The sequence below is a fragment of the Scleropages formosus genome, chromosome 1 (genome assembly GCF_900964775.1).
Source record: "Scleropages formosus chromosome 1, fSclFor1.1, whole genome shotgun sequence".
Lineage (NCBI taxonomy): Eukaryota > Metazoa > Chordata > Actinopteri > Osteoglossiformes > Osteoglossidae > Scleropages > Scleropages formosus.
In genome coordinates this window covers 50,699,421-50,714,515 of record NC_041806.1, presented here as the reverse complement: position 1 = coordinate 50,714,515, position 15,095 = coordinate 50,699,421, and the positions used below count along the sequence as shown (strand labels likewise).

Sequence of the window (15,095 nt, the reverse complement as noted above, 5' to 3'; positions counted from 1 at the left end):
TCCATATTTAGCTCTCTTTTTTAACATATGATACATAAAGCTGAGTTACGAATTATACGTTTATACGTTATGTTAATATATTGTACATAGCTCTATGTTTCCATATATTTACATTTCCGTGTTGTTCTTTGAAAAGTGCATTGCTTTGGAGAAAAGGGAAAAGAATAAATAAAAAAAAATTAAACGGATGTATGTGTGTGTAGACATACATTTAAATATATATATATATATATATCATATATACATGTGTGTATATATGTGTATATATATGAACTGTGCATCTTTCCTTGTGTCTCTGAAGGCCTTCACAGCTACTTCTGCTCAACATTTCTGAAATCCAGCTGCACTGAGTGTGTGTGTGTGTGTGTGTGTGTGTGTGTGTGAGTCGCGCTTGCTGCTGCGGGGGCCTCCGAGTAACAGCCCCGCTTCGGGGGCAGCATCCCATGGATGCTTGGGTTTCCTGCCCCTCCCCGCCCCACCCCGCCCCCCCCCGGGCAGGAATGAGCCGGGGGGCAGGTGCCCGATGGGGATGTGAAAACAGGGAGCTTTAAATATAGAGCGGCGCCCTGCGCCTCCCCGCTCCGAGGAAGTGAGCCGCTGCCTCAAGAGACTGCGCCGGACCTCATAATGTCGCCATGGCAGAGAGCGCGGCGACACCGGCGCTGCGGGGAGAGATGCCGAGGTGGCTTTCAGCCGGAGGGAGGAAGTCATAAAGAACTCGGCCTGACAGGTGCGAGCCTGTGAGAGTGCACGGGCGTGAGCGTGTGAGTGTGTGTGTGTGTGTGTGTGTGTTGTGGATGAACATCGGTGACTCGCTTGTCTTTGTGAAAAAAGTGGAAATACCCCATGGAACCCAATTCTGTTTGCCTTCATGCTTATTTACACGGGTCTCTCCCCCCAGCGGATCTCACCCCCCCCCCTGCAAGCCACAAGCTCACATTTATTCCGTAAATACTTAATGTCGGTTTGTGGTCTTCTTATGGCTTTGAGGTCAAGGCCTCATCACCGGGCGTCGGCGTTCGCCAGCTTTGCGACGGAGGCGGAGCCGCGCAGGCAAATAGGTTCCCTTTCAGAGGAATGAGTTAATGAGGAGGAGTGTGACCCCCCCCCCAACCCCCACCACCACCCACGGAGGACGGAGCCAACGGTCGCCACGTTTACATCTTTTTAAATGATCGCGCACGTGCGGGTCCTCGGCGTGTTTTCGCCCTCCCCCCCCCCGCAGCAAGTTACCGTGGCGACCGGATCGATAACGAAAAAAAGGCCAAAACCGCACGTCGAGCGTTATTTTAAAAACACACTTTATTTACAAGGCAGTAAACAACTTTCGTATAAAAAAGACTTTTTGTAAGATTACCAAACTCAAGATAGAAAAGACGCAAAGGATTAATACATTTGAATGCTCAGACTTGATCACTGACGCCGATTCCCCATCCAACAGAACTAGTGATATTGTGTTTACCGTGATACAGGGACCGTAGCTCCCCAATGCTAGTGCTCGAGTTCCGATATCACTTCCGTTAAAACCAACTTTTTACTAGCACGTGCGCTAATTAGCAGCAGAACGTCCAGGTCCTTTCCGGAAAGGTCTATACATAGGGTGTATTGGGATTCCGGTCCTTTCCACCGTGTGGGAACAACAACAACATAGTAATTACAGCCAAGTGAGTACATTTGTTCAAAGACCATTCTTTCCATATACAGTATCAATTCAGGGTAGGCTGGCAATAATGACAATAATAAAAAAAAAAGAAAAAAAAAACAAAAGTAGAAAACGAGAAAACAACACTCAAGAAGACACAACTGCATTTTTCAACCATGTGTTCGGAAGGAGGGGGTGCGGTGGCGCAGTGGGTTGGACCCCAGTCCTGCTCTCCGGTGGGTCTGGGGTTCGAGTCCCGCTTGGGGTGCCTTGCGACGGTCTGGCGTCCCGTCCTGGGTGTGTCCCCTCCCCCTCCAGCCTTACGCCCTGAGTTGCCGGGTTAGGCTCCGGTTCCCCGTGACCCCGTATGGGACAAGCGGTTCTGAAAATGTGTGTGTGTGTTCGGAAGGCATTCGTCTTGAGAAAAAATGCGTTTATGAAAGAAAATCTCCCTCGATGTTAATGTTGCTTTGTAATAATGCTTTGGGAACAAACTGCCGCCGAGAGGAGACCCAATACTGGAGAAACACTGCTTGTTTTGCCAATAGGAAAAAGACAACCTCGCTGAAAATAAATTACTCCCGTTGTTCTTTACATTAATATCAATAAAAAATACATTTAACAGTCTGAAAGAAAAAAAAAAATTACCTAGGGAATTTAGCCGCGTTCTGTTTCACAGGATTAAAACAAACATCGATACAGATGTCTTTGGTTGGTTGGAATCCAACAAGTGTATACGAAAAGGTAGCTCCCAACTGTTGTACCACAACAAGTAAAGTCGGCGCGGCGCGGCAAGCGCCCGGCCTCAAGCGAGCAGACGGGCGGACGAGCGAGCGAGCGAGCGAGCGAGCGAGGCGGAGCCGACGATCTACAATCAATGTGAAGTGTTTCGCCACTTTTCTAATGTCGTCGCCGAGGGCGTCACATGACCAGCGTCCTGGCGGAGAAAGTGTTCATGTACTTATGGCTCTGCTCGGGCACCAGCATGGGCTCCTCCGTCTTCCCACAAGCCACCGCTTCCCAGGTGTCCACCTAGAGGCGCCGGAGAGCGAGCGAGAGAGAGAGAGAGAGAGGGAAAAATCGTGATGCAAGTCATGCGACCGTCAACGAACGGTCAAGCTCTAGACCCTGGACCCCGGACCTCACCCGTATGGGACTTCCCAGGGCTCGTCGTGGCAGGTGGTACGCCTTGACGAGACCGTCTTTGTCCTTCTCGGACCCGGGCACCATTAACACTGAGCTCGTGAGGAGGTCCTTAGAGAGGAGGAAAACGATTAAAGTTCACATCCCGAGGAAGGCGGCCGAATTCGGGCGCAGACGTCATGGGGAGAACTTCCTACATGGCGTGATGCACGTGTGAAATCGAGCCCCCCCCCCCCCGCCTCGGTGTTTTACGTGTGGGGGGTGGGGGGTGCGGGGGCACTCACGGGCATGTCGTCGAGCGCGCCGCCTTGCGGGAACAGCTGGGCTTGCAGCGTTTCCCCCTCCCACTGCAGGCAGCTCCGCCCACAGGGCGTGTCCACCTGCGGGCGCACGGGCAGCGGGTCAACCCATGCAGCCAATCAGATCGCAGCACATCGCATACCACGCCGACAGCTCCCTCATCACGTTATCGTCATAAAGGACACGAGCGGTGGCTGCATCTCCAGGATTTACTGATGCGCCGGTGTTGATCCAGTAATTTACTATTCGTTTTCCTCCTGAAATGTTCTTCCTACATGTTTATGCAATGTCTCTTGCAAATACGATTCACGCGACGTTTTCCGTCATTCGCCTGAGTCTGTCTTCGGGATACGGTGCTGTCTAAGGATCAGCTGTGCTGTCCTGGGCTGTATCGTACCGTGTTTCACTGTACTGCGCCGTACCGTACCGCTGTGCGGAAAGTACCTCCTGTTTGATCTTCTTGAGGGCGGGCTCGTCGTCCGGCTGCAGCTCAGGCGAGGACTCGGGCTCCAGGGGCTCCTGTTTGATGACCTCGGCCAGGTCGGGCTCCATGGGACTCTGAGGCTGGAAAACACCGACATTTCCCAGGTATGAGAAGAGCATCGTCACCCGAGCGCTCCGCTCGACGCATCGACCGTTGCGCGGTTCTCAGGCTCTAGGTCAGGAGCGGCACGCGGTCCTCTCACCAGCATCTTCAGCGGGCCGTATTTGAAGTCCTGCAGGGCCAGGACCGACCTGAACGGCGTAGGGGTTCGAGGGGAGCTCTCCATGATGGATCGCCGCAGATTAGGGGTCCGGAAGCTGCAGAGGAGCAGAGGACGGGGTCGTGAGACGGACGTCGCGTCCACAGGCCGCCCTCCTCCTGGATATCGGCACCCCACTTACATGTCATTCTCCTTCTGAGGTTTCAGCACATGGTCGCGATGCAGAACGCCGCCGAACAAGGTCTTCTGGACACAAATCGGGCTGGAGTTTAATGTCAGGTGCTCGATTTCGGCATTTTCCGGACTTGTCGTGTTTAGAAACTGTAAAATAAAAAAGAGCACGGTTAGGACCGCATAAAGGAACATGGAGACAAATCCGATTTGTGACTAACTGGAACACAAAGAAACATTATGAGTCACACGAGATGAGTCCGGGTGACTTCCGTGCCACTTGTGGTCATCCTGCCACATACGCAACAGCTCTGATTTGCAGGGCAGTTACCATAATTATGCGATAATGACAGTTGAGTCGCAGGGTTTTATATGTCTCTGCTTAACTGGGATTTATGAGCAAAAGGACAGATAGATAGATAGATAGATAGATAGATAGATAGATAGATAGATAGATAGACAGATGTGAGCGCTGAGGAACAGGTACGGAACACAAGGGTCAAATCCACAGAATCAATGAGGGGGAATACGGGGTGCCGGGGGGTGGGGAACGTGAGATCTACTCCCATGCAGGATCGAGAGCGTCGGGAAATCAGTTCGACCGAGCGACACGCTACATGCTAGAGACGTGTTAGCCAGTCGGAAGCGATCCGTTGATTAGTCGGCGATCTCCTACGAGCTAACTAGTTTCCGCGCGTGACGCCGGTCCTCTTCCTGGCTACCTGCGACGGGGAGAAGGGCAGGTGTTTGACGGGCGACGCCCTGGGGCCGGAGCACAGCGCACCAGACAGGGGGAACGCGCCACCGTCATCGCTACGGCCGCCCCCCTGCGGCGAGACGCGGCCCCTAGGGTCTTGGCGACACCTACAAGGGCGGCTCCAGCCGTCTCCCTGAACTCCGAGGCCGGCGGGGGGCCCGGCGCTGCCCGCGACCAACCAGGCGCCGGTGTCCTGGAACATCGAGGGGGTTACAGAACATTTAGGGGCACTTCCTGCTGCTTCGGCGCCGTGTTCCCACTTCTGATCGGGACGTGTTGCGCGAGAGCCCGCCACCCCCACCCCCACCCCCTACGCTCCCACGGTCGGGCTTACGGAGTCGAAGACGGACTCGATGTAGTCGGGGAGGGCGGGCAGCGCGGCTCCGCGGCACGAGGACACTCCTTCCTCCGGCAGGCAGCCGTGGTCGAGCTGGGGGGCGGGCGCGGCCGGGTGCTGCTGCTGCTCCACCAGGCAGGAAGCGGCCACGCCCTCCCTGTGTGGCGCGGGGCCGTCGACCAGGCCAGGCCCGCTCCATCCGGGGTAGCTGGGCATGTGGTCCTGCAGAGCGGCGCAGAAGGGGAACTCAGCCACAGACTTGCACAAGCAGCCAGAGACCACTGGAGGCAGGATAAGGCGATTGCATCACCCCGGGGCAGTTTGCATGCGAAATCGGCCCAGATGTTTCCTCGCAAAGATAGTGCAGAAACCATTGGATTATTCATACGTGCACGGGAAGATAAGCCGCTGTGCAACACGGTTGTTTTTAATGCTGCTGGAGGAGCCTGGGAAGACGGTGAAAGGCGCATCATCCGTTCGTTTGGCCGATGCGCCGGTCCCCCGCCAGGTACCCGGCGACAGGGATCGGTACAAGTCTTCGTGGGACACAAGTGAGGCAGAGAAAACGAAAAAAATGCAACGGCGCAGAGAACATGAGCGCCGCTCGCTGTTTAATCGCAAAGGAAAAAAAAAACGATGAAAGGAGGGAAAAACTCCGCTGCAGCGCCGTGCAAAGGACAGAACCGAGGCAGATATGAGCGCGGTCCCGCCCGGTTTAAATGGATCATTTTAAAATTTTTTAAAAATATTTAATCGGAAAAACGCGAAAAAGCACTGCTGCATCTGGGGACTTACCACTGTATAATGAGTGCACGCACACGACTTACCGGCAACGCCGGCTGCCCCCTCAGTTCGTTCTCGGTGGACTTGAGCAGCTGCTCGATCTCCTTCACCCGCTTCTCCTTCTCAGGGTCCTCGTCGTTATAGTGTCTCTGCGCCGACCGCGGGGAGAGAGGACGGTCAGACGGTCTCGGGACCACGCCGGCAACCGGTAGCCCGCGCCGTCCGAGTCCCGAGGAAGCCCCCGTCGGAAGCGCGCCGCGGCCGAGAGGCACTCACCTGTGTAGCAGCAGGCCTGCGTTCCGGAATGTTCAATATGTTGACGTGCAGGAAGGGCACCTGACGAGCACAAAAAACACGTTCGGTCACAGGCGAGCCTCAACACGCAGCGCGTCAGTGCGATCGTGACCGTGCTCGTAAGCCGTGTCTCACGCGGGACGTTGGAACATACGCGCGGAGCGCAGAGGACGGCACGGGGGACGAGGCCGGACGAGCGTGTCGAGCCGTCTGTTCGTACGAACCCGTATGTTCGCGAGGAGCCGTGCGTTCCTTTCAGGCTTTACATTCGTGCGAAACTGTACGTTGGGCTCAACTTTTACATTTGTTTAAAACTGTATTTTTGTCCGAAGCTGAAGGTTCGTTTGAAGCGATCGCGCCGAGCTTTACTTTGGCGTGAAGCTTCGCGTTGGTGTAAAACTACGTTCGACTGAACCTCTTTATTCGTTTGAAGGTTTATGTTCGCGTGAAGCTGGCCGTCGGAGCTCATACCCGAGGTGCCTCCGAGTAGTACGAGTAATCGGCGCCGACGGGGGATGGCGGTGGTATCTGGGCTGGGGGTGACGGGTGGGTGAAGCTCAAGATGTGGCCGCTCTTGCCGTACCCCGAGCCCAGCGCCGGGGGTCCGGCTTTCGGAGACGCCTGCAGGTATCCCTCCTGCTCCACCTTCCGCCGCATGGTAGAGTTCCAGTGGTTCTTGATGGCATTATCTGTCCTGTGCAGGAAAGGTGTTCATCAAACAGGCATCTGTGACCACGGCAAACCACCGAGATCAGATGTTGTGGAAGAATCGGCAGCACATTCCCTCTCAGCAGACGTGCCGCAGCAGTGCCCCACGTGCCCAGCCAGTTTCTAGCGGAAGCAGCACGGCAGTGATACGGGACTTGCCCAAAACGCCAGCGCCGACCAGAGAGGCGGTGAACGAGCCCACGGAAAGAGGACGGTCGGACCGCTTACCTGCCGGGGAGCAGCTTGGCGATCTCGGCCCACCGGTTGCCCAGCTTCTCGTGGGCCTGATAAATGATCCTGTCCTCCTCCTCCGTCCAGGAGGTCTTCTTCACCTCGGGGTTCAGGTGGTTGTGCCAGCGTTCGCGGCACTGCTTCCCGATTCGGCCCTTGAGGTGCTTGGCGATGACCGACCAGCGCTTGGGTCCGTACTTCTGCACCAGTTCGATCACCTGAGCGCGACAGCGAAAAAGGAGCTCGCTGAGCCTGCACCGCTGGACCTGCACCGAGCTCCTCTACCGCCCCGAGTGTCTAGGACATCTCATCCCGTCCCCATGACGCGCGGCGCGGACCTTCGGTCGCCTTCGGCCACTGCGTCGGGGCCCTGGGGAACCACCTGCTGACAACACCTGGGATGTGAAATCCCCTGAAAACTCCAGAACCCCCCACAGGTGCGCAGTGTCAGCGTGCCCAAGAAGGTGGGCAACCAGCTGACCTCGGACCCTCCGAGGTTTCATTTCCTCGCCTTCTGACTCTTTCGCACACTTCTCTTTATTGTTCTTATTAGTTATGCCCCTTTATGCACATCTGGACGTACTTTCTGTGTGATAATGAATGAGCGAATGCTCCGCGGCATCCTGCTCGGCGCTCTCACCCGCTGGTCCTCCTCCTTGGTCCAGGGTCCCTTGATGAGTTCCGGGTTCAGTACTTTCTGCCACCGATGTTGGCACTGAACGTCCGTGCGGTTCTGTTCACAGAGAAAAGAGAGCCACACGCGTCACACGGGTGAGGGATTCTCCGACTTGTACCGGCCCCCCCCGCGACGCCGATTCTCTTCTGAGGGACCGTGTCTCCAGAAGAGGACGTTCAAGATGCGCCCGTGCCGCTCGGGAACCTCATCCTCCCGGCCCAGGGGGTCCCGGGCAGCGCGGCACATCGACTGCGGCCCACGGGCCACATGTGAAAACAGCAGGTGCCCGGTGCCCTTGGGCCACTTGGAAATGAAACGTTTTTAGTTTCTTATTCTTATGCAGCGCCCCGATGAAGAGTTTTATTTGAAGAAGCGAAAGGGCCAGCGCTGCCGCGTACGCGTGGCACCAGCTGCGCTGCGGTTCTCAAGTGCGCTTTTTGAAAAAAGGGCACCCCGTGCTCGTGAAATGAAAAGTTACACGTCGCAAACCCGGGCAAGAGAACGACGCCTCTCGAATCTGTCTCATACGCATGCAAATGGGCAAAGGTGTGATCTGCTGTAAGCCCCACGTTCAGGACCTTTAGAAACATGCAAATGTCCTCCACGAAACGTTACCACGGTAAGCCGCGGAAAGGGGGGAATCTCGATTGGCGGCGGGGATCCAGATCGCGCCGAGGGAAGAGGGACAGAAGCGTTGACGAGGCGCCAAAACGCAGCGGTACGATCATTGAGAAAGATGCTCTTCTTACAGGAAGGAAACTGGCAATAACTTTCCAGTCTTCAGAGCCATGAACTTCAACGAGTTTCTTCAATTTTTCATCCTGCAACAGAAAGGAAAGAAAAGATCCTTCAGCGACGGCGACAACGCGGACGATCTCCCGAACCCCGTGTGCAATTGTGCAAAATTTAAGCGTAAAATGAAGCGTCACGACGTTGTCGCTCATGCGAGCCGCGCTCCCCGAGGGAAGCCGTGCGCTCCCGCGTGCTTCTCTGTGTCTGTCTGGATAAAGTGCCCAGTTGGGTGACGAAGGGGATGGAGCGGAGCGCCCCCTGCCCACCTCCTCGCGTGTCCACCGCGTTTTGCCCAGATGGCGTTTGCCCGTCTTTGGCAGAGGTCCATCGTAGTCGTGGTCGTACAGCTCGACGTCGTCGTCCTCCTCGTCGCTGCTGTAGACGCTGCCACGGTGGAGAGGAGCATCACGGGATTAACTCGGACAAAAGACGCGGATCCTGCTTCCGCGAAATAAAACAGGGAAGATAATTCTGAAGAAAAAGAACGAAACAAAACAAAAAGCCAAAAGCGCACCGACAAAACCAGTCCGTCTTGCAGGTTCAGCTTTGGGCAAAGCAAAAGGCAAGGTGCATATTTTGAAAAACTGGTTCTGATGTTTTTGGTTTCCACAGATACGTGGAGAGGATTTGACAAAGTTAATTACTTTTTCATGACTTCTGCGTGTCCAGACCTGCGCACCTATTGTTGGACCACGAGATAATGAGGCGTTTGGCAGGAGCTCAAGGCTCGGCGTGGAGGACAGTGAGCGGCAGGAGATAATTCCCTTTGTGTGCAAAGGCCACACGAGTTTAACCCTTAGAGTGTGGGCACACACACACACGCACAAATGCACACTTGCAGGAAACTCTGAACAAAGGAAAAACACACCCCGAGCTGCACTATCGCACCATTCATCACTTTCTTCCATGCACAAAACATCTGAAATTGAAACTTTTCTAAACTACCTAAATAATTATAAATAAATGACTTATATTACCATAATATCAATGTAATAATATTTCTATTACATTGCGTATTAATACAAAGTTTATATCATGTCATTATTATTACTGTTATTATGCACATTTCCATTAAAATGTACATAATTATCACATTTCAGCCTGAATATTATTATTATACCGTATAACCTCTGCTAAAAACACTTAATGCGGAATCGGACAACGAAAGTATATGAATTAAATGAAATAAATTAATAAACCCGTGAAAACAATAATAAACCAATCAACAAAAAATTAAACACGCGACTTGTTCGCAGTGGAAAATATTAACCCTAAAAGAAGAATTAAAATGAGTAAAGCGGAGACTAGAGTGACCCCCCCCCCCCCCCCCCCCACAAAAAAAAAAAAAAAAAAAAAAATGCAGATCGTGTGCATGATGTTATTATTTATTTATTATTCATATCCAAAGAGGCAGGACGGAGTGGAGCAGTGAAAGGCGCATCCCGAGTGTAAACTCTGGAGCAGGACTGAGTTGAGGAGCGAGTCTCCCTGAGTGATGAGTGACTCTCAATCAATGGAGTGAGGAGTGAGAGTGAAGTGGTAGCGCGATGAGTCACGGCGGGCGCGCTCGCTGCTCCTGTCATCCATCAGTGCTTCTCCTCTCCTCTCCTCTGCTCTCGTCTCGGTCGTCATCTTTCTGTCAGTTCATCACTCATCCTCACTGGGAGAACTTACTTCGTCGATGTGTCAAACTGCTCACTTCCTCGTCCGCACTCACACTCTGACTCTCTTACTTCGCCCGCCGCCGCCGAGCGAAGCGGGACATAATTTCGGACTCGGAGCGCTTCGCTTTCAAACGATGCGCGAAACGCCACATTCTTTCTTATTCGACTCGAGGGAGCGCAGGTGTCGCGATGGGGATCGCGATGGGGGAACGTGGCGGCGGAGACTCGCGTGGTGGTGGCTGAGGGGGTGGGGGGCGGCGCGTGGAGAAGCGCGTGGAGGAGAGCGAGAAGCCGCTGGAAGCTCCGCTCCGCGGATGTTATTCGCGCGATGATCATGGGGGGTCGAGGAAGTGCCCAGCGCGAGCCCACCTGTTCTCCCGCCCACCTGAGCGCGCGCCTGCCCGGCCCGCGCCTCCCAGAGTAGAGATGAATGAAGTACGAAAACGGAAAAGGAGAGTGCGGAGGGCGCGGGTCCGAGTCTCTCCGAGTCTCGCCCCACTTTTCTCTGCGTCTCACTCTGTCCGCGCGCCCTCGCTCGCGCACCTGTCGCACGCGCAGCAACCCCCCCCCCCCCCCCCCCCCCCCCCTCCGCAAGTCGTGGCACCGGCATCATCCCAGCAGTAAAACGCAGCAGCGAAAGTTCACTTTTGCTTTTGCGCCGCGTTCCGCCGCGGCTCACTTCCCGGCGCTCGTCGGGAGCCCGGAGCGCGAGCACGAGCACGTGCGTGAAAATTAATAACGGACTTAATCTTGTGCGCGCCAGCAGCACGCGCTGCGCTGCGCGCACGAGGAACGACGTGCGAGGGGGGAAAAAAACAAGTGTTTCAATGAAGCGCTGCTGCAAAGCGTCAGAGCGGAGCGGAGCAAAGAAGTTTTGCAGCGAAATGTAAGGAAAAAGCGCTGCGGAAAAGCGTTACAGCGGAAGATATGAATGAAGTGCACGAGGCTCGTGACGAGCGCCGCGTTACACCGACTGTAACAGAGCGCAGCGGAGTGCAGTGCAGTGCAGGACACACAGCGCGCGGAGCAGCGCGCGAGGTGTCACTCACTGGCTCCGTACCTGTGTCTCGGGCGCCGGGCCATCGCGCGGGTGACAGGGCGACACTCCGGGATTCCTGTCACTATCACTCCTGTCAGCGGGACTCCTGCGAGGAGGTTCGCTCCTCAGTGTCGCTCCTGGGCTTCTCCACGGGAGGAGGCGCAATGACATTAATGAGCGCTCGCTCGTGGCGCGCGGACTGTAAACACATCACACGTAACAAAGCTTTTTGAGCCTCCCTACCTCACTACCCCCCCTCACACACACACGCGCGCACACACACACATGCTCACTCACGGCTGCCCCTCCCTCCACTCCTCTCTCCATGCCTCCCTCCGCGCTCAGTTTGGCGCCGTGGCCACTGCGCATGCGCGGCACGCGGCGGCCACCAGCAGCGGAGGCGCGTTTTGTGGCGCGGAACCCGCGGGACTCCGGTCGGCGCCGGACGCACGTGTCACTCCGGGGTCGCTCGGCCGTTTCGCTGCGTTTCCCTGTTACACAGTAACAGTTAGGTTTGCGTTTGCATGTTTTTATTTAGCGGAAGATTCTCTCTGAAGCGACTTACACAGTGTTAAGTTACTACGATTTAATTTTATAATATACAATACAGCTGGGTAATTTTTACTGATACTGTTTCTCTCCGTCACGCAGTGTTTCAGTCAGTCAGTGTCACCGCTCTCATTGTAAAAGTGTTAACGTGCATATTACTGTGTTTTGCTGCCTTTTACTGTGCGTTACAGTGTCTCCAGCTGTTGCTCTGCTCCTAAGTTCTTGTTTCTGCTGTGATGAAATCATGAAATGTCCGCACAGAATCATTCACACAGTAACACACACTGTCCACGGTGTTTTCTCTGTAAACACAAGTGACACTTTGTTCACGCGGAGGCAGTGTGTTTGACAATATTCCTGTTTACCGCGAGTTCACTTTCACTCGGTAACACCCGCTCAGTGTTGCCTGATCAACACTCCCAGTGCCCACTAGTCACCAACTCCTTGCCACTATCCCACACTCGTGTCATGTTATATTCACTTTGCTTCATTTTCAGAGAATGTTTCTACCATCCAGCACCGTAACATTTTCATGTTTCTTTATTTATAGAGACAGTTTACACCTTCGGATGCTCATACTGGTCTCACTTTATTTACAGGCAACATTTAAGCCATATTGAACTGGATGTAACTTCATTTGCAGAGATCACTTAGACCTTCCCATACTGCTATCACTTTATTTACAGACAACATTTACACCATCTTAAACCGGAATCACTAATTTGCAGAGATCATTTACACCTTCCCATGCTGATATCACTTGATTTACAGTATTTGCTCCTTTTCATGTCACTTTATTTACAGAAGGGGGGGCGCAGCGGGCTTGACTGGGTCCTGCTCTCTGATGGGTCTGGGGTTCGAGTCCCGCTTGGGATGCCCTGTGACGCGGCCTGGCGTCCCGTCCTGGGTGTGTCCCCTCCCCCTCCAGCCTTACGCCTGCTGTTGCCGGGTAGGGCTCCGGCTCCCCGCGACCCCACTTGGGATAAGCTCCTTCAGCAAATGTGTGTGTGTGTGTTTATTTACAGAACATGTTACACTTTCGATACTCTTATCTGTTGCAGTATGTTCATGGTGCAGTTGTGGTAGAGCTTCTTCTGCAGGAGTCCAGAAAGGCTCTCTGATTTCCTCTGATCTAAGGGAGGTGCGGTGCAGGTTGGTATTACATCAGTGAAATCAGACGACTTTCACACAAGGTGCCACCACTTCCGCGAGATGTTCCACCGCATTAGCTGGGCAACTCCACCAAAGTCCTTCCAAGGCCTAGAAAGTGCGTTCCATGAAGACAAACTACAATAACACCTTTTGGTCTTTTAAAGTTTGTCCGTCTTCATGTATGGCTTGCACAGACACACACTCTTCATTCTGAGAAACCATCCGTGCAATCAGGAGAACATATTAAAGTATCATCATTAGTGCACCATCCTGGGCAGAAATAAGCCAAACCAGAGTATGATAAGCTGCTGACCATGTATGCAAACACTGCTGCTAAGATGGTGGGTAAGATTTGCTCTTTCCAGTTCAGGAAGTTTCTGGTTTAGTGATGTGCTCAGGATGCTCCTTCTTCTGCTCAGGATGTCTACTAAGAACAAGTAAGTGATGCAGGATGCGTGTTTTTCTATGCGGAAGACATGCATACGTGTGCCTTCATCCATTCGGCTGGAGCTTTTCTCCAAAGTGACTTACAATGTTGAGCTACTTAACAATTATTTACCCCTTCATACAGCACGGTAATTTCACCTGAGCAATTTAGGGTAAGTAACTTCCCCAAGAGGACGACAGCATTAGGTGAGATTCAAATCAGCAACCTTCAGACACAAAGGCAACCACGGTGATCACTATATAAACCTAAACTATGTAGCATGAACGCTATGAAGTTAAGAACCGTTGTCTGACCTTTATACGACCACTGGGTGACCGGGGTAAGTTTTCTTCCCTGCTTTTGATGGCCCATGCATACGAGCTCATGGGACATGGTGGCACAGATGGTTAAGGTGGCGCCTCAGGACTCTTGAGCTGCTTGGTAAGTATAGGGTTTGAGCCCAGCTAAGGGGGTGTAGTATTACTCTCTTTTTCCCCATGTTTGTACCCCCCCAGACATATATGGAAGAAGGCGGTGGCAGACCCCTTCTGTTTCTCCCTTACCACGGAAACCATGTGGGTGGTCACTATGAGTCAGACTTGACGGCACTACCATCCATAATATGAGTTCTTCACCCCCTGAGGTGGTGGGCCCATAAAAGCATGTTTGGTCAAAGATGTTAACATTGATGGAGAGGAAGCTGGGGGTGTAAAAGAGCGCTGCAGTCTGAAACCCATGAGAGATTAATCAGGAATTGATGTAACCGTGAAGCAGCTAGTAGCTGCCCTGTGGAGTCTCTCTGGAGTTACCTGGAAGTGAGACAATTAGGTAGAAGGTAAGAGGTAAGCCTTCACTTGCTTCGATGAACCTGTCAGCAGCGCTACACACACCCCTGTTTACCGTTCGCTGCACCGGGAGACTTTCCAAACGCACGAAAACAGGCCCGCGAAGCATCACAAACTGTTCAGAAAGCAGTTCCTTAACACACCTGTATGACCCTTCGTGGTTAACACTTTGCAGATCGCTGAGGAAAGTACAGGAAATGAAAGCTCTGTGGGTGCACTCGTGACCTTTCACCTTTTCGAGGCCGGGGGTGAGTTCCAGGGCACACAAGTGTTTACCTCTGCACGTGACATCACCGGTGTCTTTGCCTGTGCATCCAGAAGAACCTCTCCCCGTGTGGGACAGACCTTTATTGTTTTACATCCATTATGTGTTGCGATTGCTGCGCTTCACTCTTAAAACGGATTTATTCTTTACGAGTCGTTGCCGATACGCCCACGGGAGAATTTTGCTCCCTGACACCAGCCATTGTGTGTATTGAGGCATCGCAAGGTTCTCCCTGCAGCTTTTCATCCAGCGCCGCTCCATAACTACAACACTACACTTTACCACTTGTACTATGTTTATCTCATGGGCTTCACTGCGCTTTACCGTACTTATCTCACGGACTTCAGTGGCACTTCCTGGAATAAGGTGAAGTGGGGACAGCGAATGAGAAGACAGCACAAGCGGGCCATTGCTGGGACTGCTGTTTTAAAACTTAAATTGTGAAGTTTCCACGGATGTACACGTGTGCCGCTCCGTGATGAACGATACCGAGGAGGTTTCCGCAGTTAAAACAAAGTATGAACTTACAATATGAAGAGAAATTACTTTTATTAAAACTGCTTTTTTATCCAATAGAAAAAAAACAGCTCTGCTTCCCAATCCTGTCTTTAGTCAA

The 15,095-nt window shown here is 53.1% G+C and overlaps 1 protein-coding gene across 1 annotated transcript; it reads right to left on the bottom strand.

Moving 5' to 3' along the window:
- Positions 1-1,982: 1,982 nt before the first annotated feature.
- myb (v-myb avian myeloblastosis viral oncogene homolog) lies at positions 1,983-11,539 on the bottom strand. Its single transcript, XM_029258449.1, has 15 exons — positions 11,263-11,539; positions 8,805-8,922; positions 8,496-8,567; positions 7,711-7,803; positions 7,068-7,288; positions 6,603-6,825; positions 6,114-6,173; positions 5,882-5,986; positions 5,052-5,276; positions 3,971-4,110; positions 3,772-3,886; positions 3,530-3,649; positions 3,070-3,165; positions 2,789-2,896; positions 1,983-2,674 (listed from the first exon to the last, which is right to left on the bottom strand). The coding sequence occupies exons 1-15, from the start codon at positions 11,283-11,285 to the stop codon at positions 2,564-2,566; spliced, it is 1,830 nt and encodes a 609-aa protein (XP_029114282.1). The 5' UTR covers positions 11,286-11,539; the 3' UTR covers positions 1,983-2,563.
- Between the last annotated feature and the right edge of the window lie 3,556 nt (positions 11,540-15,095).

Bases quoted from the DNA above. Each gene is read 5' to 3' on its own strand.
- myb (XM_029258449.1), bottom strand. From the start codon at position 11,285: ATGGCCCGGCGCCCGAGACACAG. The intron at 8,568-8,804 runs GTGGGCAGGGGG...TTTCTGTTGCAG, and splicing joins CGCGGTGGACACGCGAGGAG to GATGAAAAATTGAAGAAACT. The intron at 6,826-7,067 runs GTAAGCGGTCCG...TTTCCTGCACAG, and splicing joins GCCAAGCTGCTCCCCGGCAG to GACAGATAATGCCATCAAGA.